This window comes from Microchirus variegatus (assembly GCF_963457635.1).
Source record: "Microchirus variegatus genome assembly, chromosome: 15".
In the NCBI taxonomy this organism is placed as follows: domain Eukaryota; kingdom Metazoa; phylum Chordata; class Actinopteri; order Pleuronectiformes; family Soleidae; genus Microchirus; species Microchirus variegatus.
In genome coordinates, this window is record NC_139816.1 from 9,944,776 (window position 1) to 9,971,919 (window position 27,144).

The 27,144-nt window shown below is 41.8% G+C and overlaps 1 protein-coding gene across 1 annotated transcript in view; it reads right to left on the minus strand.

Annotated features, from left to right (window-relative positions):
- Positions 1–280: 280 nt before the first annotated feature.
- The window catches only part of mettl4 (methyltransferase 4, N6-adenosine), a gene marked incomplete at its 3' end in the record, with an annotated part of 28,696 nt that continues 1,832 nt past the window's right edge, over positions 281–27,144 (minus strand). Inside the window, exons 4-12 of the mRNA XM_083901522.1 lie at positions 26,429–26,801; positions 26,121–26,190; positions 25,344–25,518; positions 25,149–25,255; positions 24,069–24,151; positions 19,146–19,291; positions 2,512–2,562; positions 1,031–1,085; positions 281–555 (exon numbers count right to left, since the gene is read on the minus strand). Coding sequence (XP_083757648.1) covers positions 281–555; positions 1,031–1,085; positions 2,512–2,562; positions 19,146–19,291; positions 24,069–24,151; positions 25,149–25,255; positions 25,344–25,518; positions 26,121–26,190; positions 26,429–26,801 — 1,335 coding nt within the window. The remainder of the gene's footprint in view (positions 556–1,030; positions 1,086–2,511; positions 2,563–19,145; positions 19,292–24,068; positions 24,152–25,148; positions 25,256–25,343; positions 25,519–26,120; positions 26,191–26,428; positions 26,802–27,144) is intronic.

The window sequence follows — 27,144 nt, forward strand, 5'->3', positions numbered from 1 at the left end:
TTTTCCATGAGCGACCAACAGAAATCGTCCCTGAGAAAGCCTCGCTCTTCGGACCATTCAGAATTCAGACATGTGTTGGGCGTTGGAAGTTATGCTGCATACCAGTGCAACTCCATAAAGGAGGACACAACTGAGCAGTATTTAATATCCGGACTGTCAGGCCTAAATCCGTGCATATGGCCACCCTCCAGCTTGTTAGCATTCCGTCTTTTTACTGAATGTCACTTTATAGTTTGTTGAAAACAAGGCCAGGCATCTTAAGTGCCACGAGTGACCACTGCTACACGTGTTTGTCTTGTAACTCGCTGGCTGGAATCACGCAGTTGGATTCATATTCATGTCTCCATGTTGCCTCCGTTCCCTGGCCTCTCCTGTTGTTTGCATAAACACTAATTGTCATTTTGAAACAGTCACGGGAGCAGGCTGAAATCGCCTTGGCAGTGATTTGTGCGGAGGGACTCGGTCCCATCTGTTTCCTGTCCACGGGGGATGTCGGGTTAGCCAGGCAGTCTCCACCACCACCACCACCACCTTCCCCTCTGCTCTCAACTCCTCCTTTAACACCCAGAGAGAGGATAATGAGAGCGGGGAGAGGGATGCACACACACACACACACACACACACACACACATCACCAGACACCAGGAAGCGCTCGTGTCGGAGATGGCGCATCATCCGTCTCGTCCGCTGTCACAGAGACGGTGGGCCACAGCTGGTCGCATGTGATCACTGCAACCTGGAACTATTCCTCAAAGGCAGGTGCGTCACTTGACATGTGATGACAACACTCATACCATTTAGGAGGAGTGAGCTGACCCTTTAATCAATGGGTCAAGGAACACGTAAGATTCAGCTGCTACTAAAAATACTGTCGCTCTCTTATCGTAACGTCCCGCATTTTAGATTACGTCCTTCTTTTTTTCTGTCAAATATTCAGTCAGGACAAATGCAAGCAGGTCAAAACACAGCTTGACATGTCACTTAAGTGTTATTTTTACCCAGTTATTTCACAGCACGATGTCAAACTCACTTCCCGGTTGAGATTCAATCGGTTTCTCCTGCGAGAGCAGCTCGGACGAGCTTTTCTGTAAACACCGAGACTAAAAGAGGCCGACCTGTGATTTGTGTTCCCGCCCCTCCCAGATGACGTCCTCCCATTAGATCCCTGCACCTCTTGGCCTACTGCAGAACAATGACGACTGTTAATTCTTCTTTCATAAGGAGAGACCTGGATGTTCGATAATTTTTTTTTTTTTTGCCCGTGAGCCGCGCTCTCTGGTCTGGAGAGAGAGAGAGAGAATTTCACAGCTTCACAGTGTGACCAGATGTTACCGTGACCGTCTCATACCCGCACACGCGAGGGTTCTTACTGTCTGAAAATGAAATTCCCCACACTTCGCCTGCAGAACACAATGTGCTGAGATTTGCATGTGTGACTGACAGTGGTTTCCCATTGTATGCCCTCTGAAATATTCAGTATTATTGTATTCCTTTAATACTCTGAAAAATATCACCGCTGCAGTCGGCACGCATATATTAGTCTAATCTTGTTATGTTCTCCTTCTTCTTCTTCTGCTTCACACTTTCTCACAATCACTTTAAACAAAGGGGGCACAACAGCCAGAATTCACCTATGTTGTGTTCCTCGAAGGCAGCCTGAAATTAGAGGTGTGTGTAGCAGGTCAACGTGATCCTCACGGGACACAAGTCTGGCTGTTATTAGAATATCGATTCAGACTCGGGGGGTGGGGGGGGGGGTGGACTCGGGTCATTCTGGCACCGAGATTCTTCGCAGGATATCATTTCACACAGAAAGAAGGAGTTCATGAAAGGATTTCAGATTTAATTTTCACAATGGAACGAGTGTAGCTCACACCATTTAGACCCCAAAGAATATATACATATATATATATATATAAGTAGTGGGAGTTTCCCAACAGAATTGTAGCAAATGCAATATATTAAAAAGAGAATATTTAAATATAGAGTTATTTCCACCCAGAAGAAAAACCAACCAACAAGTTAATAGTACATTTTCTGCTGAAAGCTCAGAACTAAGAGGAGGTATTGCTGCTCTTCATTGTGTAATGGCAACTCCTTCCTTTAATGAGACACATAAAATTCTCCTGCTCAGGTTTTAATTACGTTACATGGATCTTGCTTTGTAAAATCAATAGAGTATTCTGTAGAAAGTGTCTGGAGTTATGTAAATCGCGGCATTAAAAGCTCCCGCTATCTTTACGCTTCTTTTTTTTTTAATGTGAGAAGTTCATGAATTATGGAACCAGGTGAGTGTGAAAGAGGTGCAAATTTGTGTCTTCTGCTCGTGTGAGATCTGTTGTTTTTGGGGGGGGGGGGGGTTAAATCATTTACACTGATTGAGTTTGAACAACCACAGGCCTCTGGTTGTCACACCTCACACACACACACACATCTATATGTGTCTCCATGACATCTGATAAACAGTATATCAGTATTACCATTACATCATGTATAACCCTAAAATCTTACCTGCTCGTCCGCTGTGCTGAGAACCAGCCGAGACACGGAGACTTGATCTTTCTGCCAGAGAGGACACAAGAAAAAGCAGATTTTAGTCACTTAACAAAAAGCACACTGAACAAAATATGACTCACATTCTCACGTATTTACCGTTCAATCTCCTGCACCAAAGTCCATAGAGGAAAAAAGCTGTTACCGGTAAGGGAGTTCAAGGATTTAAACTGTATATTTTAAACACTTAAGACACCGAAATGTGTTTTCCCAATCCCTGCCCTGCGTGTTCTTGAGACGCTGCCCTGCTCCAACACACCTGATTCTAATGATCAGCTCGTCAACGAGCTCCGCCCGGTAACGAGCTACTCATTTGAATAAACCCTAAAACAAAACAGGGTTTCCCACCCCTGGTCCTGGGGAGCCACTGTCCTGCATGTTTTGGGGTGTTTTCCCTGCTCCAACACACCTGATTCAAATAAATGGGTCGTTATCAGAGCTTACTGAAGAGCTGACCGGTAACACGGTACGGTACTCGCATGCATATAAGTAGCATACTAGCCCTTTATTAGTAAATATTAAGCACGTATTAACACCGTATGTAGGAAAAATCTTAATTCATGTTGTTGTAATAGAGGTAGAATAAGGTTATGTAGAATAAGTTGTTAATACGTGGTTAATTATTAGTAATAAAAGGCTGGTATGCTACTTATATATGTTAGTAAGCGCCTAGTTAATGGTGAATATGTGTTCCCTAATCTAAGGAGTTACCCAACTGGGGATTATTATGACATGAATTAAGATTTTTCCTACATAAGGTGTTAATAAGTGATAAATATTTACTAATAAAGGGCTAGTGCGCTGCTTAAATGCGTGTTAGTAAGCACTTAATGGTGAATTGAACTTGTGACCATGATGTCTTTGCACACAGGAGTAGTGGTCTTAACCACTGAGCCACTCCACCCCCTTCCTTAATTCCTTAATCCCTAATCCCTAGTTCCCTAATCTAAAGTGTGACCCAATTTTTTTTATTTTTTTTTTTATTTTTACAGTTTTAATTGTTAATACACTATTTTAACATTCATTAAATTGTAAATAACTGCCAGATAGGACACTTTTCTGTCACCTTTTATGGTTAAAATAAGCACAAAATATGGACATTTTGAGGGTTAATACAATACTTTTGCTAAAATACAGTGCATTTGCATGTGATCTTAAGTATCACAGGAGGGAGAAGTTGTTCAGTGGTTCCCCGAGGACCAGGACTGGAGTCATTTTGGTTGTACAGTATCTGTGGTTTGAAGAAACCTTCGATGTGAGTGTGTGAACAGATGGAAACTAACCCAAAAGGGTCAAAGGGACAGTGAAGACAAGAGGAGGAAATGGACCGAAGCCTCGACTCACTCTCCACCTCCAGCCTCTCTCAGCTTCCTGCTGCTCGTCGGGTACCTGACGGCGACGCCTGGCTGTTTGATGTGTGTGACAGCGGCGCGGAAAACACCACACCCTGCCGTTCTGATCTGGTCTCATCACGGACCCACCATCGAGCTCTCCCGCTGATCCGCATCCTGTCACCTGCAGGGGGGAAAAGGTCAATCCAGGTAAGAAGTCGGCCCCGCCAAGCGCTTAACTCACGATTATTTTGTTCCAAACAAACACGTCTGCGGCGGCACCACACCCTCTTTCATCTCCTGAGTGTCCTCAAAATGGGATTTTAAAGGATTTCAGTGCAAGAGCTTGCAGGGTGGAACTGTTTTTAAAAGCAGAGCATTACATGGAAACATAAAAAAAAATTACATTTTACTTTTTTAAAGAAACAAGAATAACTTTCTTGATCTCATGAATTAAGAAATACAATACAACTAAATGCACTGTAGTAACTCCAAGAACTTTCTCTCTTATATCTTATTCATGCTTGGGAAACTGCCTTATAGCCAGTAAAATGATTTGTTTTTATGTCCCCCCCATGTATTCAACTTCATTTCCATTTCATTAATTTGTTTTACATATAATGCTTTTTAGCCCAACAGGTTTATTTTTCCATGATTTTAAGCAAACCAAACTTTTTACTCACTTCTATTCATCTATTCTCTTTTAGGATTTAATTGTCTGTTTGAATTAACGTTTCCTTAGCCAGCTTTTGTGTATGTACTATTTCTTCGTTTACTACTTGCATGTAAATATTTAATTTTTATTGTCGCTTCATGCCTTAAACCAAGGTTAGAACTCTTTTTACGTCTCAGTGCAAAGTTTTTAAACCACAAACTTCGGGTCCAGTCAGATTAAAAAACATTATATGGAGACGTGTTACCACTTCATCGTATTTTCTTCGCTTAAATCACTTGAAAATGTCAGAAATAACGCTCCAACTGTTGCTCGGATCAACGTGGTGCTGTTATGTTTCAAATCCCTGTCTAACAGGCGTCGTATTGTTAAATTTATGATTTAAAATGCCCTTTTTTATTCATTTACAGACAAAAGAAATATGAGTTATCTACAGTAAAGTAAAGTGAACCTACTAAGGATCCCTATCTTTATTATCAAGGTGCAAAAAGAGAACTTTATCTGAATTTATATAATGTTTAATGAAACCTAAGCATCCTTAAAGGTGCCATATGTAAGAATGTGGCCAAAAACGGTTACTACACTCAAATTCAAAATACTGAGGTCTTTTAGGTATCGTTTTTTGACGTAACTGGCAACCCGTGGTAGCTCGGCAGCTGAGACTCTACTGAATGCAATGATTGGTAGATGGCGGTAGGTGGAGCCACATGACAAAACATGATTTCAAAACATAAACATGATTTGCAGTCTGCAAAAGATTTTTTTTAATGCAAATTGTGGCTGTACTGTTGTTGTTGGTGAGTTCAGTTTGTTATATGAACATTATTCCTGAGTCTCTGTGACATATTAGGAGGATTTTACGGCCAGTTGTTTTGGATTTATTACATAATGCATCTTTAACTTTGAACTTTACATCTGAAAATTGACATATTGTAGAGAATGTTTGCCACTTGTACGAAGGTGTTACGCCATTTTCATCAGAATAAAAGTATCCACGTTGTGACATGAGCTTCACTAAAAGCTAGATGATGTAACAGACCGAAACCAATAAAATAGCCATCATAATATAACATTTAAATGTTAAATATACTGGCTTTACACCAGCGAGTATTTCAATTGAACATGTTTTTGCTTAATCCAGTGAGATCGAGGCTATAGATACCACCAAGGCGATAGCTCTAGATGTTTCATTCACACAGCTTTCTCATAATCTCCAGAGGTAGAAGCTATACGAGGTGGAGGAAATGAGACACCTGCAGTGTGTAGTTTTAATCTGTAAACGCAGACGTACGGCGCTTTCATCTCCTCACTGAAATCGGTTCGTTTCAAGTGAACGGACGTCACTGTTTGAGCCCCATTTTGTGTCACTCGCGACTATAAAAATCGAGGTTCTGAGCAACTTTGGCCCCGGTCTTTTGGTTGTCTGTTGTCTAATGAAACCCAGAACGTGAGCAAACATATTTGCAGGAATAATAACAATAAAGTCATACAGTGAGTTTTATTGCCTCCAAACAACGCCGAGCACATTGGCGCCTGCTTGAGGATCTCCACCGAGGTTCTGTTTTAATGATCTCTGTTGCTCTCTGCTCGCTATAAGCTGTCCGTCAAATTTCAATTAATTTGTCAGATGTTATTGGCCCGTCAGTGAGCTGCATTTTAATAAAGCTGAAGGGCTTTCATAAGATCTCGCTTTAATTGACAGTGAGGAAGCGATAAAGCCAGCTTTGTTTATTTCCTCCTTTTTTTTTCTTCTTCATTTTGTCTCACACAACTTGATGATTCTCCAGTGCAGCTCCATCTGTGTGTTGAGCACACATCCTTCAAGTCCTCTTGAAATTGTACTGAAAGTTTTTGCGCGCGCGAGCACTTTCATCCCCGAAGTGGCGTCCCCAACAGTGGGACCTCGTCGTTCCTTCGCATTGCGCCCGTCCCCCTGTCACGCCGCTGTTTTGAGCTGACACGTTCCTTTTCCATCAAAGTGGCACATCTGGCCTCCTGGAGCTGTAGTCAAATGTCACCGCGAGCGCCCCACAGAGTCATGCCAGCCCTGTGTACAGTTACACCACCACAACGGCCGAGTGTCATTCTTGTGTCACGGCCCATTGCGATATCCCTGGGGTGTTCTTCCACTGTCCCGTTTTTCTTTTAAGAAAATGATTGTGTAAGAATTAGGAGGTGAATTAGAGACTTTAAGAAGAAACATTAGTATTGGAACACATCATTTGGTAATGAACTAGGTGCTTACTAACATATATAAGTAGTATATAACTTGTTCTACTGTATTATGACATGAATTAAGATTTTTCCTACATAAGGTGTTAATACGTGCTTAATATTTACTAATAAAGGGCTCGTATGCGACTTATATGCATGTTAGTGAGCACCTAATGGTGAATTATGTGTTCCCTAATCTTAAGTGTTACCAAATTTTTCCACAATTTCCTGTAACGTGCTTTTCCATCGTCGGGTATTCTGATTATGGTGTTTTTATGAGATGATGTGTCTACTTTTACAGCTCCATTAGACTTTTCATTTTCATATTTTAATAGTGTTCTTTTTGAATCGTGTCTTTGGGTACAGGAGTAGTAGTAGTCGTTGTTGTATAAAGGGTAGAGCCTTTAGATAGCGGTGCGTTGTTTGCGTTTTTCCTTTTTATATCTCACAAACTTTCCTCTTTATGTGTATTTTTTTGAATATTCCATACGTTTTCCATATTGTTTTTATATTTCCTGGTGTTTTCAAAATTAATGCATGCTTAGGAAAGGATTATCTTCTGTTGGCAGAGTCACCAAAATAGTTAAAATGCTATATTGTGGAATCACTGCTCTCTGTGCATATGCGACAGATGACCTGAATTTCCCTTCCTTTTCGTTGCAGGGTAGACCGATATTACTGGTGCTAGTAATCTTGCGCCAAAGATGCTTGTAGTAGCTGCAGTAGAACGGCCAATATCGGTGCACGCTCTCTCTCTCTCTCTAAACTGCCCTGTGATTGGTCAGTATTGGTCTTGATGCATTTGTTTATGGAATGACTTGTTTCGCTCAAACCCAGTAGTCCAGTGTCACTTGGCCACTCCTATTGACGACAATCTCAGATTGAGTACCACTCTGCGTGAGGCTAATGGTGGACAGACACGTTATCGAAGTTTGTGAACTTGGATCATCGACCCCAATTGTGTTGTTCCTGCCGTTACTCCAGGACTTTTGTTTTGAAATTGATTCTAATGCTCGCGAATTAAAGCCACTTTATTGATAAAGTTGTACTGTTATTTTTGGATAGTTACTCTGTTTTGTCACATAACAATAACTACAAGTTTTTCTTCGTGCGTTTATATTTTTGTTGCGTGTAGTATTAGAAGGTCACTGGTTCAGATCCAAGCGCCTTTCTATGTGGAGTTTGAATGTTTGTCATGTGTAAAATCATGCAGATTACGTTAACCGGACACTGTACATTGACCATATTTCACCCTAAATCAGCTAGGATTGGCTCCAGCTCCCATCGTGGAGGATAAAGCTGGAGAAAATGAATGAATGAATGAATGAATGAATGAATGAATGAAAAGAGGAAGAAATGAGCTGTATTTAAGTAAACTCCTGAGAGTAGCCCGCTTGTGTTACAGTTTTTACAGCTATTGTTGTCATCTAAGTACTCGACAATCATCATTAACAGTTTTCCATTAATAGCCACTTAGAGGCACCCACACACATATTTCCCACAGGTGTAGCTATTCCAGGAAACCTCCTTTACCTTCTTATCTTAGTTTTATGTGTAATTTCTGCTGCCGTTCTGGTTATACAAAGATTTATTCAAGCAAGACCGGTATATCCCCTCAGTGTCTCGCTCACCCCTGCAGTTGTCAAGTGTCAGAACTCGCCTTGTAGCCCTAAAAATGTTATCACCATTCACAAGAGGTAAAAACCCCTCGTGAAGTGAAAGGAGGTGAAGGAAAAGAGACAGATATTTTAGAAGTGGAACTGTTCACATGGGTGAGGGGCGGGGGATCCCAAGCCTGACGCTAACAACAACACAAAAGTGGCGAGGCGTCGTGCAATCGAGAGCGACAGGCCGGTGACAGCGCGGGGCACACACAGGCCTCAGTGAGTCACTGATGTGGGACAGTGATGACATGTCGTCACTTCGGCGTCTGCTCTCCGGGGCTCTGTCTGCAGCTCTATTTTCAAGAGAGGAGAGGACATACATGGAGACTCGGTGCCAGAGAAAGGCTGAGTGTGGAGGGGAGGGGAGGGCAAGGGAGGGCACCGTGGATACAGGAACATATGTTCACGGCTGTGTAACCAGGATATCACGGATAGTGTTTCATGTAATGATAAACCACTATCTGTGATAATATCAACACATACTATATCTAGCCAAAAAAGACATTTAAGTCACATGATATGTGCAGAAGTGCCATAATGTGGATTAAGAATGTAACTTTAAATGAGTAAATAAGTGATTTTTCATCCTCACAACTATTTAAAATGATAATTAATGAGTAGATATGAGCCATAAATGACCGTGTGGGTGGCTGTGCCTTGAGTTAATTTGAAGGAAAAAGGGAAACTAAATTTATCTAAATGATGATTTTTCTGCAGCACAATTACACCTTAAAGACCTTTTAACTGCTAGTTCTTTTTAGTGGATAAAGGTTTGCTTTGGTTTGTTATCACTCTCGAAGTGAAACGATATAGAAATGAAGATAATTTGTGGTCAATTAAAGTGGTGTGAGGAATTAACACCCTGTAAGTTTGCCACTGAAAGCTGCTATTTGACCTCAGATTCATTATACTTAGGTCAGTTTTCATCACAGCCACTCATATTAAATGTGAAACTCATTAATCTTTAGAGCGAACCTGTTGGAAGATATTATACATACAGAAACTGCAGAGAAAGGTAAAGAAAAAACTTGGCCAGTTCAGATGCTTAAAGTTCGAAAAGTAATTAGGCTCAAGTTTACCACTTATTCTGAAAGTTTACTGTCTTTAATATTAATAATATCTTAAAACTGAACTAATGTAGTCAATGGCCACACTTGGCAACCATTTGTTCTGTCACATTTCCTCAAATATTGAGTGGGTTAACATTATAATTTGTTTTTTGAAACAGAAAACACTGGTACAAACCTGGCAACCGAGCGACACCACCAACACCACTGAGTGACATTACATTCGCCACTTCAGATCCCACAAATGGCTGCTAGTTTTGTGCAAAACAAGTAAGTAACAAAACCATCAACAATCACAATACAATATGTGTATAGTGAAAAAAGGTTACATTTACAGAACCACCAACATTTGGGTATAACAGTCACAACATGTCTCCTTGAAAATTAGAGGTAACAGTATAAACAACATTAAGGTGCAATGGCCACAATAGGCTGTTTTTGCAGAAATATAAGTAACAGTACCAATAATATCCAGGTACAACTGCTACAATTGGCTCTTAGTGCAAAAAAATAAAAGTAACAGTACCAACAAGACACAGGTACCGCTAGAGTTGGCTCATAGTGCGAAATATTCTGGTACATACATAGGCTGCCTACAATTACAGATGTACTATTTGCCAAAAAAGGGACGCAGAGTGTTGCAAAGTGCCAGAAATAGACGAAGCTACGGTTGTATTGGCTTTTTAATAATACATTCATTATTTATGGGTTAATTATGGGTTAATTGCTTGAAGGGCCGTTCTGGTCCCGGGGCCTTAAGTTGAATAGCCTTGCTATAGATACATCACAAAGTACATGTTAAAATATAAGTTTTATCAAGTTGTGGGTAGAAATCTGTACTTTAAGTCATTTGAACAAATACTAAGCCATTTTGGTCTATAAGTACTTAACTTTGTTCAAGTAACGTTCTCCCTTAAATGAGAAGAAGCAGACTTCCTAAAAAGTTTGGTTATTTAATCCCATTGAACAGAGAAAACTCTACATTACCACCACTTCATCACTTCTCTGTCACTGAGCTCAATACTAACCCAAGACCTTCTCAGTCAATACTGGACAAAGGTTATTCATTGGCATCTTTGATCAATGCTGTATGAGCAGCTGGTTTAAACTGTTGTCCAATCGCTGGATTCTCTGTTTGCCTCTGCTTATTACACTAAAATTGATTGCGTTTGATACAAACGCCTGTGTTTTTTTTTCTTCTCCAAAGTCATTTGTTCATTTTCATGATAATGAAATGACGACAGTACACTGTCATGCCGACTGTGTGTTGCTCCCGTTCGCCACGGTATAGCCTCAGTTCAAGGTTAGACAAATGGAGGTCGTGTTGCAGTGCCGCAGAGGTGAGCGTCCAGACAAGCAGAGACGCACCACTGAGATGATGATTGATAGAAACCCCTTCAAAATGAGCAGACAGCTGGCTCTTACTGGCACAAACACAAACCCACATCCTACATTCGGAGATCATGCTCTCTCTCACATGCTCGCAGTGCCACCTTGACAGCCATGCTCATTGATCTGCTATGGTCATACTTCATTTCAGAAACAAAATATTTTTCCATCTCATCCACTCTATTTTTAACGCTCTTGAAGAAAAAATCAAACAAAAAAAACAGGTGTTATCATTTGTGTGTAAGGTCCTGGGTGGAGCCAATAGCACTAAAACTCATGTGGTCGTAAAGGCTTCTTTTCAAAATTAGGCCCAGTTGACACCTAGAATTACTGTGTGTCATGTGATCCAAGGTTAAAATAGTTTGGGATTTTGCATTAATTTTATTTTTTATTTTTTATTTTGCTTTTAGAATGGATTTTAATTAGTTTTATGAGCGTGTTTGCTAGTTTTTGTGCAGAGGACCCTATTGAATCTCATGGAGTTATTCTTTTTTCTCGAAATAAATTGTGTTTTTGAGGACCTGAACACGCCCCAAAACTCTCAAAATTTTGCAACCGCATCAGATCTGGTGAAAATTTACATTTGGTGGAAAAACGTGGAAAATTGGAAGTGGGAGCGGCTAAAGAATATGGGGGGAAAAAGCTTTTAATCAGTGATTTAAAGAAAAAATAAAAGTTTTACTTAGATGAACGATAGTTGGTACGCATGTTAATCATGTCAGGACGGTCCAAAAAGTCAATGATGACATTGCTGTAAGTCCTACAGGAAGGCCGTCATCTTGGGTTGAATAGCCATTTTTTGGGGCGATTTTGGCGAACACTATTATACAAAATAATCCATGGATTTGTATGAGTCAAGCAATGTCCTTTAAAATGTCCTGTAAAACTTCCCTTTTAAGAAGTTCATCATCTCCACACTCAAATGTCATTACACAAAGGGATTCTTGGCTGCAGTGAGCAGCGCTTGGCATTTAATTCATTTGCATTAGGGTTATATTTAGAGCCTGAGCACTCACGCAGTGGTGTGAGGAACTCTTGGAAAAAAATTGGCACACACAACTTTCGAAATCTTTTATAAGATAGTGGGAATACATAAAAGTGGTGAAAAAAAATGGCTCAGTAGCGCCCCCAAAGGTGATACCTGGTGCGACAAAGCCAAAACTGAGTTGCACCAAATTTCGCAAAACTTGTCACAGCCCCAAGACGTACAAAAAAGTGTATTGCAACCATGGCCTCAACTCAACAGGAATTTGGTCAATTTGAATTTGGGTGTCCTTTTTGGCAATTTGCGAGTTTTGTAAATGGACAAACTCCTCTATACATGAGATCAAATTACTCGCCACATCAAAGATTATCAAAGTTATCCAAAGGCCTCGCAGATTCAAGAGGGCGTGACCACGGCAACCATCGGAAGTTTGGTGAATTTCAAACGTTCGTCCACGAAACAGGAAGTTCCCTGTGACATCGCAGTACATTGACCGATGGGCTCAAAACTTTAAATGTGACACAAGAGACCGGGCCAGAAATCATCAGTATAAGAAAACTAAGTCAAGGGCATATCGCCACCTGCTGGCAGCATGGCGGCTGCAAGGGCCTGCACAATGCAAATGACAAATGACAATGGCCACGATTCTTCTGCTTCATGTTATAAGTTGACTAAAACAATAAAAGGAGCTACAACAGACCGGGAAAGAGCGCTGTCATAACTTGTTTCTATTGAACAAAGCCAACTGAGCCACCTGTCAGCCTAATTTAGACTGGCTGCTCATGTTGTGGAAGTTAAAACAGTCTGTTTTTCTCCCTCTCTGACACCTTTCCATTGACTCACTGACACGTGCTGCTTGCTGACAGACAGATCTTTGCATGAGAGACATGAGGTAACCTGTGAATGAATATAAATGGCGCCATCCATCTGTCCATCTGCCACGCGGCCTTACTGATAGTGAATGGTGATGAGGGCTGCAACGAAAGATGGAAGTTTCATGTAAATGAAGTCCTCATATTTTTCCAGGGAAAGGAGCCGGGCTTGGGGGAATATCGTCTTGTTTATGTGTCGTTAAAAACAGAGTGGGTGATGTGTGAAATGTTAACTATGAGCTAAGATATAGCAAAGTACATTGAAGGTGGAAGTCCGGAGATCGCTCTGGACTTGCAAGTTATTGGACAATTAAAAGCTAAAGGTGTATTAGACAGTTAAAAGTGGGCAATTAAGAGCCTCCATTCCTCCTGACAAACAAGTCTTTAAACGTGTTTGTGGGGCATTAAGTAAAACCCACACAGTATCAGGGAGGATTAATTAATGTAAATCAAATCAAAACTGCTGACAGATGTAAATAAGTAATTAGATCATAGCATCCATTATTTATTGGGAGGAAAACAGGCGTGTTACATGAGTTTAACATTAGACTGGTGCATTTATATGAACACTCATCCTGGCTAAGAGGAATCTGTGCAGGAAAAATTATATATTATTCTCAATATTACTGTACTGACACTCATCATGAAAACATGACTTCCAGTGAAGGAAATCCAGATTTTAGCCACTTAGCAAAAGGCTCACCCAATTAAATTTACACCTGCTTAACTCCATGATAGATTAAGAACATGTTCAGTGCTTTATTTTGTCATTAGACAGCATTTTCCACCTGGAAAATGAAGTTTGTCAACTGCTACCGCTCCTGCACCAAAGTCCAAAAGAAGAAAATCAGCACTTTTCATCTTTCAGGGCCGTGAGAGATGCATGTCTGCGGCGACCTGTTTGCTTTGGTGAGACTGTGTTAAATACAAATGAAGGATTTGCAAACACTAAAGTGACACAAAACTGCTGCTGCCTCCCATTTACAGATGGAGGCAGCAGTGGATAAACAGTTCCTGTGTGCCATGAGGTGAAATCACGGAAATTGTTTATGGACTTTGGTGCAGAGCGTGTGTGTGTGTGTGTGTGTGTGTGTGTGTGTGTGTGTGTGTGTGTGTGTGTGTGTGTGTGTGTGTGTGTGTGTGGGTGTGTGTGTGTGTGTGTCTGTGTGTGTGTGTGTGTGTCTGTGTGTGTGTGTGTGTCTGTGTGTGTGTGTGTGTCTGTGTGTGTGCGCCTTTTACAAAGCATCATAAACTTCAGTTTCCCGTGAAAATAAAGCTGTCTAACGGCAATAAAAACGCAGCAAATATATTCTTAAGATACCATAGGTGAGCTTTTTGTTTGTGTCCCTGCCGCAGCCAGGCTTTCGGTGAGGGTTAACGTCTGTTTTTTCATGTACTATTTTCTAAATAATAAAACACAAGACCTGCGATCAGTAAAGAGACGCGTAGAGCTGAGATTTGTCACTTTCCATTAACATACTTTAATCTAACAGATACACATATTGTATATTCATTAGAACATAAGTCCAGATAACTGTTCAGCATCAATTCCTGCAGGATGAAGCCGTGAGATTCTGGAGCAGCAGTTTGTTCTTGTAAAATTATGCGCAGTGACTCAATTTAGCTCTTTAAAAACTCTTACTCCTCTCTTTCGTTGGTATATTTAATGACGGCCAGATATATCTCCTCCCTTGGGTGACTTGGAAATTATTTCACAAAGTACACGGCACTGCGTTAAATCACATTATATTACCGGAGTTCCACGCGCTCATAAATACATCTAAGATATTCTGCGAAGCGTTTTTTGCTTTGATTCCTCGCATCCCATATTTAGAGGTAAATGAATCCTTTGAGGGGATGAAATTATCGTTTGAATGTGTATCAGCCAGGCAATCAAAGCTCTGCCCACGTAAAGAATAGTGTATAATATGGAGTATTAGGGTTTCGACTGATGAATAAAGGATCATGGAGTCTTTATTTTCCTTTAAGGGAAATAATAATAAGAGCCAAAAATAACTAATGTTGTTTATTTTAACCACAAAACTCCTTCTGAATTGAAGTTGCTGCCAAGAACATGAGAGCTTGTGGTGGTAAATTTATACCATGGGAGTTTTGTCTACATCTGCAGTCTCTCTGATGATGCTGACTGATGAAACTACTAATGTGTTGCCGCTCGTTCATTGTAGTTCCGGCACTTTACAAGTTTTGAGATGTACGCGTGGCGGACAGGGCTTTGGGATGGAGACAGAAGAGGAGACTCGGTTATCCCGAGAGCCATGCAAAGACTTTGTTTTTACCCCTTATGAGCGGTGTCGTTTTTGACAAAGCCTCATATTTACAGCAGTTAATCCAACTCGCATATACAGAATGACATGGGAAATATTGGGAATTCTCATCATTTGCACACTCAAGTTAAGTAAAGGAGCAAGAAGACCCAGGTTCCCAGGTTAGAGCCCCGGTTGGAACAAGGGCCTTTCTGCAAGGAGTTTGCATGTTCTTCCCATGTGTGCGGGGGTTTTCTCCGGGTTCTCCAGCTTCCAAAAACATGCAATATGAGGATTAGGTAAATTGGTCACTCTAAATTTACCGTAGGCATTAGAGTGTGAGTGATTGGTTGTTTGTCTCTATATGTCGCCATTAGAGACAAACAACCAATCACTGGACTGGCGAACTGTGCAGGGTGTACCCTGTCTATCGCCATATGTCAGCTGAGATAGGCACAGCACCCCCCGCGACCCTCAGTGGAGGATAAAGCGGTAGATAATGGATGGATGGATGGAAGTTAAAGCTCACATAGAGTGGTCATGTTGCACATATATGTGAGTTATGGAGGTCTACTTACACCCGCTCTCAGAAACGCAGCTCCCCCCTCTGGAACGGTGGATGCACTGCTACTCATTATCAAAACATTGATTTAACAATGTTTAAAAATAGCTTTGTCACAACAGTCTCTTTTATGACTTCTTCTGCGGTTCAATGTACGGAAGCGGATGTGCCCGGACTAGTGCCCGGAGCAGGAGGATCTGCTGTTCAGGAGAACCGCTGTTTACGTAACCGGACCAGGTTTTTTCAGAGATCTCGCTGAGCCAGAGATTACAATAAAACACAGCGTTTTCAGCAGTGGCTGAACTGTTTGTTTCTAAACTTCAGGGCTTCGTAAACAAGGTAATGACGCAGATACACACTAAAAAACAGCGTTAAATTGGAAATTAGGCATACTTTTTTCTTTTTTTCTCAAAGAAATCTGATTGTTTTCTTGTAAAACTGGGTAATAGTCATGGATCTTACAGGGGTGCACCAATAATTTAACATATCAGCATCATTTATTAGTCATGAGTAAAGATGGGAAACAATTTTTTTCATTAATAGTAAAATTGATCTTGTAATTGCTTATCCATTCTCAATAACACCCTAAACTCAAACTTTTTATACCACCTGAGAAAATACTGATGTCTCATCATCCTCCTCCTTCACACACTGGTATAGCCTTATAGCTTCATCATCATCATCATCATCAGTGCACTGTGCAACTAGGGTCTAATTTCCAACAATTCCTACAGGAAGTTAGAATTAACAAATCATATTGATACCTATCCTGAATCAGGAGGAGTGATCCTGTAGCTTCCAGGCCAATGGAAAAGAGTCCCCCCCCCCGAGGTGGATTTTTTTTTGTCGTGACATAATCCTGATGTCACTGCTCGAGCCATCTATCCTAAAGGGTTACCAGCAATCAGTGGCCTGCTAATGGTGTGAGCTTGAAGTCAAACTAGGACAGAAATGATTAATAGACATAGACGAGCAGAGGAGTTCAGCAAAAAAAAAAGGGGGGGGGGGGGGGGGGCCAGGAGGAGGGAGTGAAGACTTGAGACTGGAATAAAGACGTGACATCATCCTGCAACACATAACAGGTCTTTGTGTGGTCGATGATGATGATGATGATGATGATGATAGAGCAACAAAAAAAAGGGGAGAAATGACCAGAAGAAAACAAATATTTGGGACAGATATGCCGTTACCGGGTAGAGTTCAAGTAACTTCAATCTTTTCAACCGTTTTGTGCATTTTTCTCAAAAACCCTTTCACATACAGCCAAATGTTCAAAGCTACAAACCCCCACAGGTGAAACATCTATCTGTACCAAAAAACTTAATCCTGTTTTATCAATTCAAGGATGAGCGAACGTTTCTCTGAGCCACCCTTTTGTTTCTGTGCAGAGTCCTTGGCAAACCAGATGAGTTCCACCTCCACCTCGCTGAACACGGTTTTTTTTCTCTTTTTTTAATACCAACTAAATGAATTCTTACTCGTCAATGGTAACCTTTAACTGTGCCTATCGTGAATCTCCACCCGTTAAAGCACTGAACGTCTGAAAGAGGGACAACCTTCGTCATCGCCACACCAAATGAAATTAAAGGTGCATTATGTAATAAATCTAACGCAACTGGCAATAAAATCCTCCTAATATGTCACAGAGACTCAGGAATAACGTTCATATAACAAACTGAACTCATCAACAACAACAACAGTACAGACAAAATATTTGCATTAAAAAAAAAATCTTTTGCAGACTGTAAATCATGTTTATGTTTTGAAATCATGTTTTGGCATGTGGCGCCACCTACCGCCGTCTACCAATCATTGCAGTCAGTAGAGTCTCAGCTGCCGAGCAACCACGGGTTGCCAGTTACGTCTGAGCTACACATGAGAAATGAAACCTAAAAGACCTCAGTATTTTGAATTTGAGTGTAGTAACCGTTTTTGGCCACATTCTGACATATGGTGCCTTTAAGTGAAAATACACTTGACTATTAACCTTATAATCATTTAAGATAACATTTAAGATCCATCAGGTATAGACTTGTCTTCCTGGTCATCTTTTATCAGCCATCCAATCACGACCCCCTTCATGAGACACCCCAATAGTGTCTATAGTCCTAATTCCTTCTGTTCGGGTCATAGGTGGGAAATTCCGCGCAAAAAAACATTTGGGAACGCAAAAGTCTGCTCTACCCTGACCCTAGAGGGGTTCCATAGAAGAAGGTAAAACAGCAATTCTTTAAATCCCTGACTAATTCATTGTCACTATTACTTTCATAAGCGGTTGTATCTGTGGGATTTCGATTCCACAGACAAGAATTTGTTTCCGTCATAATTATCTGTCACAGTCCATATCAACTATAAAGTACATCTTCTGAACCCGAAACATGTTTGGCCTCAAAACACGATTTCTCAGCTTCTTCCCGAAACAGTCATCAACAACACCTCTCTCTGCCTGTGTTTGTTAAACTCAGGTCAGAGCAGATAAGGAGAAATAGACGTGTAGGCCGGTGTGATGGCTATGTCCATTAGAGACAGACAGAGAGCATGACAGAGTAATGTGTAAAAGATCCTGCCGGAGTCACACTCTGTCTTCATTAGCCGTGATGTATACTGTGAGGCAGTGGCTGTAAGTCATCTGCCTCAAAGACAGCCCTATACCTCCCCAACCACTGACACACACACACACACACACACACACACACACACACACACACACACACACACACACACACACACACACACACACACACACACACACACACACACACACACACACACACACACACACACACACACACACACACACACACACACACACACACACACACACACACACACACACACACACACACACACACACACACACACACACACACACACACACACACACACACACACACACACACACACACACACACACACACACACACACACACACACACACACACACACACACACACACACACACACACACACACACACACACACACACACACACTGCCTCTGCTACCACAGACTCATTAGAGAGAAGCCCTACCTTGTAGGGGGAAAAAAGGGCAGAAAAGACTACGGCCTATGTTGACATTTAGAAAGGACTGCCATCGTTCACGAGAAAGCTCCCCGACATATTATCTGTTGTGTCCTTGAGAGGCTGAGTGGAGACATTTTGAAAATTCAGCATAAAACGGCATATCTGTATGTATGTGTGTGTGTGTGTGTGTGTGTAAAAATAGAAATACTTTGATCATCATTAAGACACTCATGGTGCCTAAGATAAACTAAAAAAGGCAAATAAATGACTTTTGGAAAGGTTCAAAAACACAGCTTAACAGAAAATGCACTTTCATCTCTCCAACAGCATCAGCAGCCGTGACTGACATCTTAAAATAAAAAAAATAAAAAAATAAAAAAAAATTAGACGTCCTGGGTGTATAAGAAGGACGGATCAAAAAGACGTTATTTAAGAAACTTGTTGGCATCGAATCTTTATTAAAAAACAGAGTTAAATATTGACACGTGAAGCGCCGAGGATCAGTCGTCGTGACGCTGCGGGTTCTCAGTCTCGAGAAGTGTTTGCCGGATTGTCTGCAGGTGACAGCGTGAAATAGCTGGTGTGCTGAAACTTGAGCACCTCGTTGCCCCAGCTGGTCCACCCAGGCTGCAGACTTCGAGCAAACAGTTCCAAGCACGAGCCTTCAGGTCCGACATACGGCCGTAAAATCTCTATTGAAAGAAGGAAAAAGGAAGATGAACGATCGCGAGACACAACAAGAGCTTAATGTTCAATATTAAATGACATTTTTTTAAATGATAATCTCATAAAATATATGCCTGGTTAAGTCTATGATATCATAAGATGCCGCTTTATCTCATCAGAGTTTGTAGACGCTCACACTATTTCGGACACAGATGTCACAAAATAATACATTTGAATATACAAAGAGGCTGTGGTGAAACAGCTCCTCGGGTGGCGTGACGTAAAATCACCGATTTGCTACATGGACGGTAAAGGAGGTGAGCAATTTAAAAAAGTGACAAAAACTCAAAGGGAAAAACTATTCTTAAGATATGGTAGATACTGTTTCAGTAAAGGCCGCAGTATACTCATAGTTCTCCGTCATGGTGCCGAATACGCACTGCAATTTTCCACCCGATCAGTAGGGGTCACTACGCAAGGTTGTTGTGCTTCTTGCTACAGTGAGCAATGGCGTCCGAGAGAGAAAAACTGCTGTTGTTGTTGCGGCTGAATAACATTGAAACAGTGGCCGATTATCACCTGTGGACGCTCGGTGCGCACAGTGGCCGGCACAGAGCAGCAGTATCTCGGCCTGTACTGAGGACCAATCGCAGCCCTTGCCATCTCCATTGTCCCTTGACGGAGTGACGGACACTTAAAAAATATTTAGTGCGGCCGGAGATGACGGAGAGGCTCTCCGACAGCCTCTCCGGCGACGTAGAGAGGTATCCATAACCGACGTAGAGCACTTTACGCAGGAGTATACATTGGGCTTGAGAGTGAGTTGTCTGATGCTGGTTCTCAGCACATGGGGGGCCAGCAGGGGGTGCGAATAGCTCAGTCAGTGCTGACAATGTGTCATTACCTCATATAACAAAACCTGAGCAATCTTGGATAAAACAAAAAAAAAAGTAATTTGGGATTATATCTTTTAACGCGCCCATTATCTAACGCGCTCCTCAGCTAGAGGTCGCCTTACAATTACGATGAGCTTCTGCATTAATGTCTGACAGCATTTTCTAGAATGTTGCAATGATCATTAAGGATACACACGACACAGAAACACAGTGGCTTCCAGGTGCCGGTGCAAATGGGAAGTTGATAATCCACCCTTGAGAATCACAAAAGATAATAAATTCAGAGTTGGGTTATAAACTTCCTGCACTGCATCCACTTCCTATAGGGACACTTTTCCTTGTTACTTTGTGACAGATCACTACTGGCAACTGTCTAGCTCCATCACACCAGAGAATAAGTCTTTCCTTTGGGGACTGGGAGTGACCTTGAGTCTATAAGTGATGATATTCCAGCAGCGGCTCATCTGACAGACGCGTTTCACTTCCTCCGCCCCTGCGCTTACGCCGCCCCTGCTCTTGTGTAACGCTCGCACCGCCCTGACACTCGACTCAGCCAACACTCAGGAAGTTAATGAGCTCAAAAGCTCGATCCCCCAAAACCTATCCAACCTGCACGACGAAGGTGTCCTGACCGCGTCCTCATCCTATGCATGTCAGAGAGACAGAATCACCAAATGGTAAAGGCCAAACATGCAGCTCCTCGACTAATTCAGCCCCGAACTGGTGACTCAGCTCTCAAAGTTGAACAGAGAATAAAAGGTCTAATTATCCCCTCAACTCTGAAATGGAGCATTGTATAAAACTTCTGCCAAGGAGAGACCAAGACACTTATTTGTTCCTTTAGACCGTTATTATATTCAGTCTTTGATTGTGTGCTACAAAACTGCATTGTTTGATCCATTACGGCACACTTACAGTGCTCAGCTCATCCATGTCTGTACAAACAAATTTGAATAACATAACCACTGCATTACTGACGATTACCCTTGACAAATACCATGTCACAGATGCAGTAAAAAAGTTTCCTTTTGTATTTTTTAAACTAGAAACAAGGGGGGGGGGGGCTGGCGAGTTTCAACAATACAGTGAGTTTTAAATGGTGAAGTGAAAAATGTTTCACTTTTCCTAATGAAACAATATCAAACTTAATATATACTACTGCTCAAAAGTTTTGGGTCACTTAGAAATGTCCTTATATAAGAATATAACATAAAATGAATCAGAAATACACTCAATACATTGTTAATGTGGTAAACGACTATTCTAGCTGCAAACTAGGTTTTTATTGGAATATGTACATAGGTGTATAGAGGCCCATTTCCAGTGTTCTAATGGTACATTGTGTTTGCTAATCACTGTTGGATGTTTAGAAAACCCTTGTGCAATGAGTTTTGCTGGTTCTTTGACGAAAAGTTATTATTTTGAATAAAAATCATTATTTCTAATCTTGCCAATGTCTTGATTGTATTTTTTGTCCATTTTGCAACTCTTTGGATGGATAAAAGTGTGACTTTTAATGGAAAAACACAACAAAAATTGTATAGGTAATCCCCTATAATATATCAACTGGAATTGTACAGTTGACCAAGAAGCTGCCAACGAAACACACACTGAATATAACAGACAGAGATCCAAATCTCAATCAGCAGTAATGCATCCCACAGCACTGGCAGCGTGCCTCAGACACAGCCATTGAACTGCTTATAATTAAAATACCAGGCTGGGAAACTTGACTTATTGATTCAAAAAGGACACAGCTCCTCATTCAGGGACGAGCAAAAACCCTGAACCCTTCTTGTCGGAGAACGTCCGAAGTGGAGTAATGGTGTCTTCCATCTCGCCATGGCAACCATGTTAGTGACAGAAGCCCCAATCGGAGCGAGGGGGGGAACAGATATGGACCAGGGTTTCTCCAGACAGTGGACACAAGGGTAGTGTGCTCGCTCAAGCAGCTGTGACTAGTGTTGTGTCGGTCATGAGTACGAATCATTTGAGTGAACGAACTGAATGGGATCACTTCATGAACCGATTAGTTCCTTTCTTAGTTCAGTTGAGCTCAGCAGCGATCGTGGCAGCCGGGAGTGGAACTGTCGCGTTCTGTGAATCACTCGAGAAGTCGTTCGCCGACGCCGTCACTCACTCGTGAATCTTCGGCAAACGACACCAGCCAACATGCGCCGAGGGAGTGACTAGTAAGAAGAACGGTGTCTGCCGTGCTGCTGTGATTCGTTCGCGCTGTCAGTCACTGACTCGGTCATGATTCGCGAACGAACTGAGAGCTGGTGAACTGTGGCTGTGGACGTGAATCTCGCGAACGAACTGACACACAGAGCTGGTGAACTGTGGCTGAGGAACGAACTGACACACAGAGAGCTGGTGAACTGTGGCTGAGGAACGAACTGACAGACAGAGAACTGTGGCTGAGGACATGAATCTCGTCCGCGATGTCACTCACTGACCCGTCACACCTGCTTAGCACTGAACAATTTGGTGAACTAATCATTTTAATGAACTGATTCAAGTGATTCAGTAACTGCCGATCCCATCACTAGCCGTGACGTTGTTGACTTCAACAAAGTTCAGGTGGCTTAAAAGTGTAGCGCGTGCATTTAAAAACAAACAAATCTCCTTTTTATATTCAAGTCAATTGAGTTCACACAAAGCGGGGAAAAACTGCAAGGACTCGACACTGAAGGACGCAGCACACAAATCATATTACATTGTTTCTCGCGCAGACTAAACACAGGTAGAATAGCAACAAAAACAAAAGTCACTAAAAGTTACACACCGGAGCTTTAATGCTCAAGGACCCAGTTGCCCTCTTCACTTCAGCAGAGAACAAAGGAGGAAAAACATCCTTCAAAGGCCCTAGGTGTTAATTTTCAACTTAAATAGTTGAATGAATGAGGCTGATTGGCTTTCATTAGCAGATTTGGGTCAAGCTCTGCTCTCACACTCCGAGCCACTCTGCAATTTGCAACTATTACACTCGCAGATATGAGCCACACCTAGCGTTCTCACCTCTCGCGGAACAAAAGAGTGTAGTAACAGCGTGGCGTCGACACTGGGTCACAGCTGCGGCTGATTCTTACCATTTCGAGGTGCATACAGTGAAATGCCACCACAAACGAGCATTCTGCTCTGAAGAAACCTGTTCACCTATGGAGACAACATGTGTACTAATCTCCTTAATCGCTATGGTTTCACAGCTCCACAGTTTGTGATTAAAAATGGAATGTATTTTTAACCATATCCAGCCACATCCATCTGGGGGGAGGGGGGGGGGCTTTTCTGTGCTCGTCTGAAAGGGCATTGGCCAACGCCGGGTCGTGTTTTTCTCTACGTGCTACACAATAAATCGCGTTCCCCCGAGAGAGGGAGGTACATGACGTCAAGGCTCGCGCATTCATACTCCCTGCATATTCAATGTCAAGGTCTTACATTGATTTCAGGTAGCACAGTCTGCAAGTGAGTGTCTCACACACACACACACACTGCGATTCAGATTTTTTGGGATAAATGCAACATTTCTGTGCAGCAGAAGTTCAAGATCTGATAAATGCTCAGGTAGAGGGACACAAGTCTTGTGCTTAATGAGACTCTGCTGTGTTAACATCCTCAAAAAATACGAGTTATAATAATACATTTATTTAAAATCTAATTTGAAAGAAAATCAAGGTGGCATAACTTTACATTTCAGCCACGCAAAACTTGAAGAACTAACTTAAAAAGTGGTGCTTATGCACTGACTGCAGGCTGGAGCAGCATTTAGAGCTCGTGAATGAAGCTGTGTGGCGAGAGATAACAATCAGTGATGCTGCAGCATTGCCCTCTGGTGGCTCAGTCAAACATTACGCCCCCTGTACTGTACTGTACTGCTACACGAACAGGAAGGAGGTTTATTTACCTGAGAGTGAGGGCTTCTGGGAGTGTAGAGCCGACGGGACGCTGACAATCAAACGGGAGTCCTCGATGGGGACACACGAAGAGCTGCAAACAAGCATGTGATACAAATGCATTACATTTAAGCATAAACTGTGACGTTTTAAACCCTAAAATAAGATGATGAATATCCTTTAAATGTACTCCATGCTAAATCAAAGACCGTTGGGTTCAGCGTTGCTTTTTGTGCTTGCTTATTGTGTGAACTCTGGGGTTTCTCTTCTCCTCTCCTCTCTTAATCATCTTGTAAGATCTCTGCTTACTATGGTAAGTGCGATGAGATAATATATGTAGTGATTTGGCGCTTTATAAATAACATTTGATTTGATTCCGCGCTGTGTAGACACAGAAATCTGGTTGCCAATAGTGATTTTTGTACTCGGGTTTGAGTGAGAGCCATCATATCGGAATCCACGTGGTGTCCATTGTTGTCATCAATGAACGTGATGAATGTATGACGTGTGCTGCTGCCTTTCTTGGCCAGGTCGCGGTAGTTTAGTCAGGTTACCGTTCCAGCTTCTTCAGAACGACAGGTGATGAGATGATGATTCAGATGATTCAAGTGTCAATTCCGAGCACTCCAGCTTGCTACGGAGAGCTTCAGCCAAATTCTCCAAAGACTAACAGTAAGGAAGACCACTTTTTAAGTACCATATAAATCATATATTTCCCGCTTCTAGCTGCAGTCTCTCAGAGGGGCCTCTTTTCAACAAAAAACAAGGACCTTGGTGCAAATTTCCAGGTCAACCTAAGTTCACATCTGACAATGTGAACTTCCATGGTAAGCATGTTGTGTATGAGCCTGGAGAACCTTGTGGCCATTAATGCAATGTAATGCACATCTTAAACATAGTAAAAATAGAACTTTGCTGTGTTAATGTGTTCATCTAAGACACTTCCATCACCCTTATGAAAGAGATCTTGATCTCAACAGGTCTTTTATCTGGTTAAATAAAGGCTAAAGACAAGATCTGATCTGCATTGATACAACAACTGCTGAAAATGTGAATGGAACCTTTGACACACACACACACACAAACGTCACCTCATGGAGTGATCTGCAGAGGGACGACATCGGCCCAGAACCAGCACTTCATACGGCTTCTTGTGCTCCGAATCCAGCGGAAACACAAACTCTCCGGATGTGGTCACCTGAAGAGAAAACAGCCAGCAAACCTTTTAATATGATCGGGAATCACACCAGGAAGGTCAGAGTAGAGACTTTCAAAGATTTCTGTACCTTGACCCAGTACCATTCAGCGACAACCTCTACCCCCCAGTGTGGATACAGCTCGTCGCGGACGAAGCGCAGGTGGCTGGGTCGGTTGGTGACCCAGGTGACCACTAAACAGTTTGCAGATGCCAGGAGAGTTATAGGAAGCTGCTTCAGCTGTGATGACGGTAAAGAGCTGTATCTTTAATGAGAGAAGAAACCTCAAATCATTCTTTAGATACCTCCATCCTGCCTTATGTATCTCATTAAAAGACATATCACAGAAGTACTGGCATAACTACACATGGGGTCCATATCTTTACTCCATATGATTTAAACTATATACATTTCTTTTAGTAATACTAGTTAGTTCTAGCATCATGCATGATGTTAATTGAACTGCAACTTTAATTAGGTTCTCTCTAGCACCACCAAAACCATTTCAAATCTGAATCAGGCCTCTAAATATCTACTTTAAAGTGTTATTCAATTCATTTTACCTAAAAATAAACTGACTGCCTTTTAGAAAGCTCTGTAAATGTAACTGTGAAGGTTTTATTGAGTTTACTCAATATTTATTTGAACTTCTGTGTTTACAAGGTACAAAAAGAAGCACTAAAATGATTAAAAAATTGTCCAGGTGAATTTGCAAAGGAACTTGCAATTCCTAATGGCCCACCAGGGGGCCCTAAAAGCTTGAATCACAGCACAAGTACAATAGTACTTTCTTTATCTGCTCTTCCATTGTTTTCAGGCCTGTTTCTTTTTTTTCTTTTTTTTAAACCTTCTAAACTGCCAAATTACCTGCGACTCCTCTTCACAGACTTGTTTTCCCACGGTGGATCCATAACTATTAAGTCAAACTTTCTTCCATCTGTGTGAGAAACAAACAGCAATACAAAAACCTGCGTCATGGCAGCAAAACAACTATTATTGTCTCAGTTGGGACGGAGAGAATTCAAAGAACCACACTGAGTCATACTACAAAAACAATATCCAGGGAGGGGGGTGAACATGTTTGTGCCATCACGTTGGCTTCATTAAATGAATGCAACCACAAACATGCAGAGACTAGAACTGGAAGGCATTTTTCCAACTGGTGTTGTACTCACAGTTCACCAGAGGCTGCATTTGTGTGAAATCAGACAGCAGGAAAGCCGTGTGTGCTGGGATGACATACTCCCCTCCCATCAGAGGAACCACTGTGGCCTGGTCCGCGCTGTTCTCCGTTACCCGGGAAAACAAGTCCACGTGGGACGAGCGGCCATCCTCATCGACAAGCGACTGTGCACAATCCTCCTGCTCCTCATCATCATCATCAACATCCACCAGGGGGAGCTCTTTAGCCATTTCACAGAGAGCGGCAAGGCCACACTCCTGCATAGGAAGAGGCTCCTCCACTGCGTCTGTCGCTCTGTTCAGATATCCCACCGATCGAGCGGAGTCCAACAAGGACGTGGTTCCCTCTGAGATGACAGACCTGATCTGCAGCAGCACAAATAACAAGCATGACTGAGTGTGATGGCTATATGACGATTTAATGCAGAAGAAGTGTGTTTGAAATGCATGAAATTAAACTCGTACAGGTCAGGGTCTTCAGTGATGGGCAGTATCTGGGTCATTTATTCAAGTATGGTACTTATATATAGTGCTAGGGTACTTTAAATTACTTCAGCTCTCTTAAATAATAATACTTAAAGACATATGGAGCAAATAAATGGTCAAATAAGAAATTTGAGCCATCTTTTATTGTTTAGTTTTGAAACAGAATTTCACCTCTTGTAGAGAAATAACCAGTGCAATGTTCTTCTCAATACCCATCTCTTCT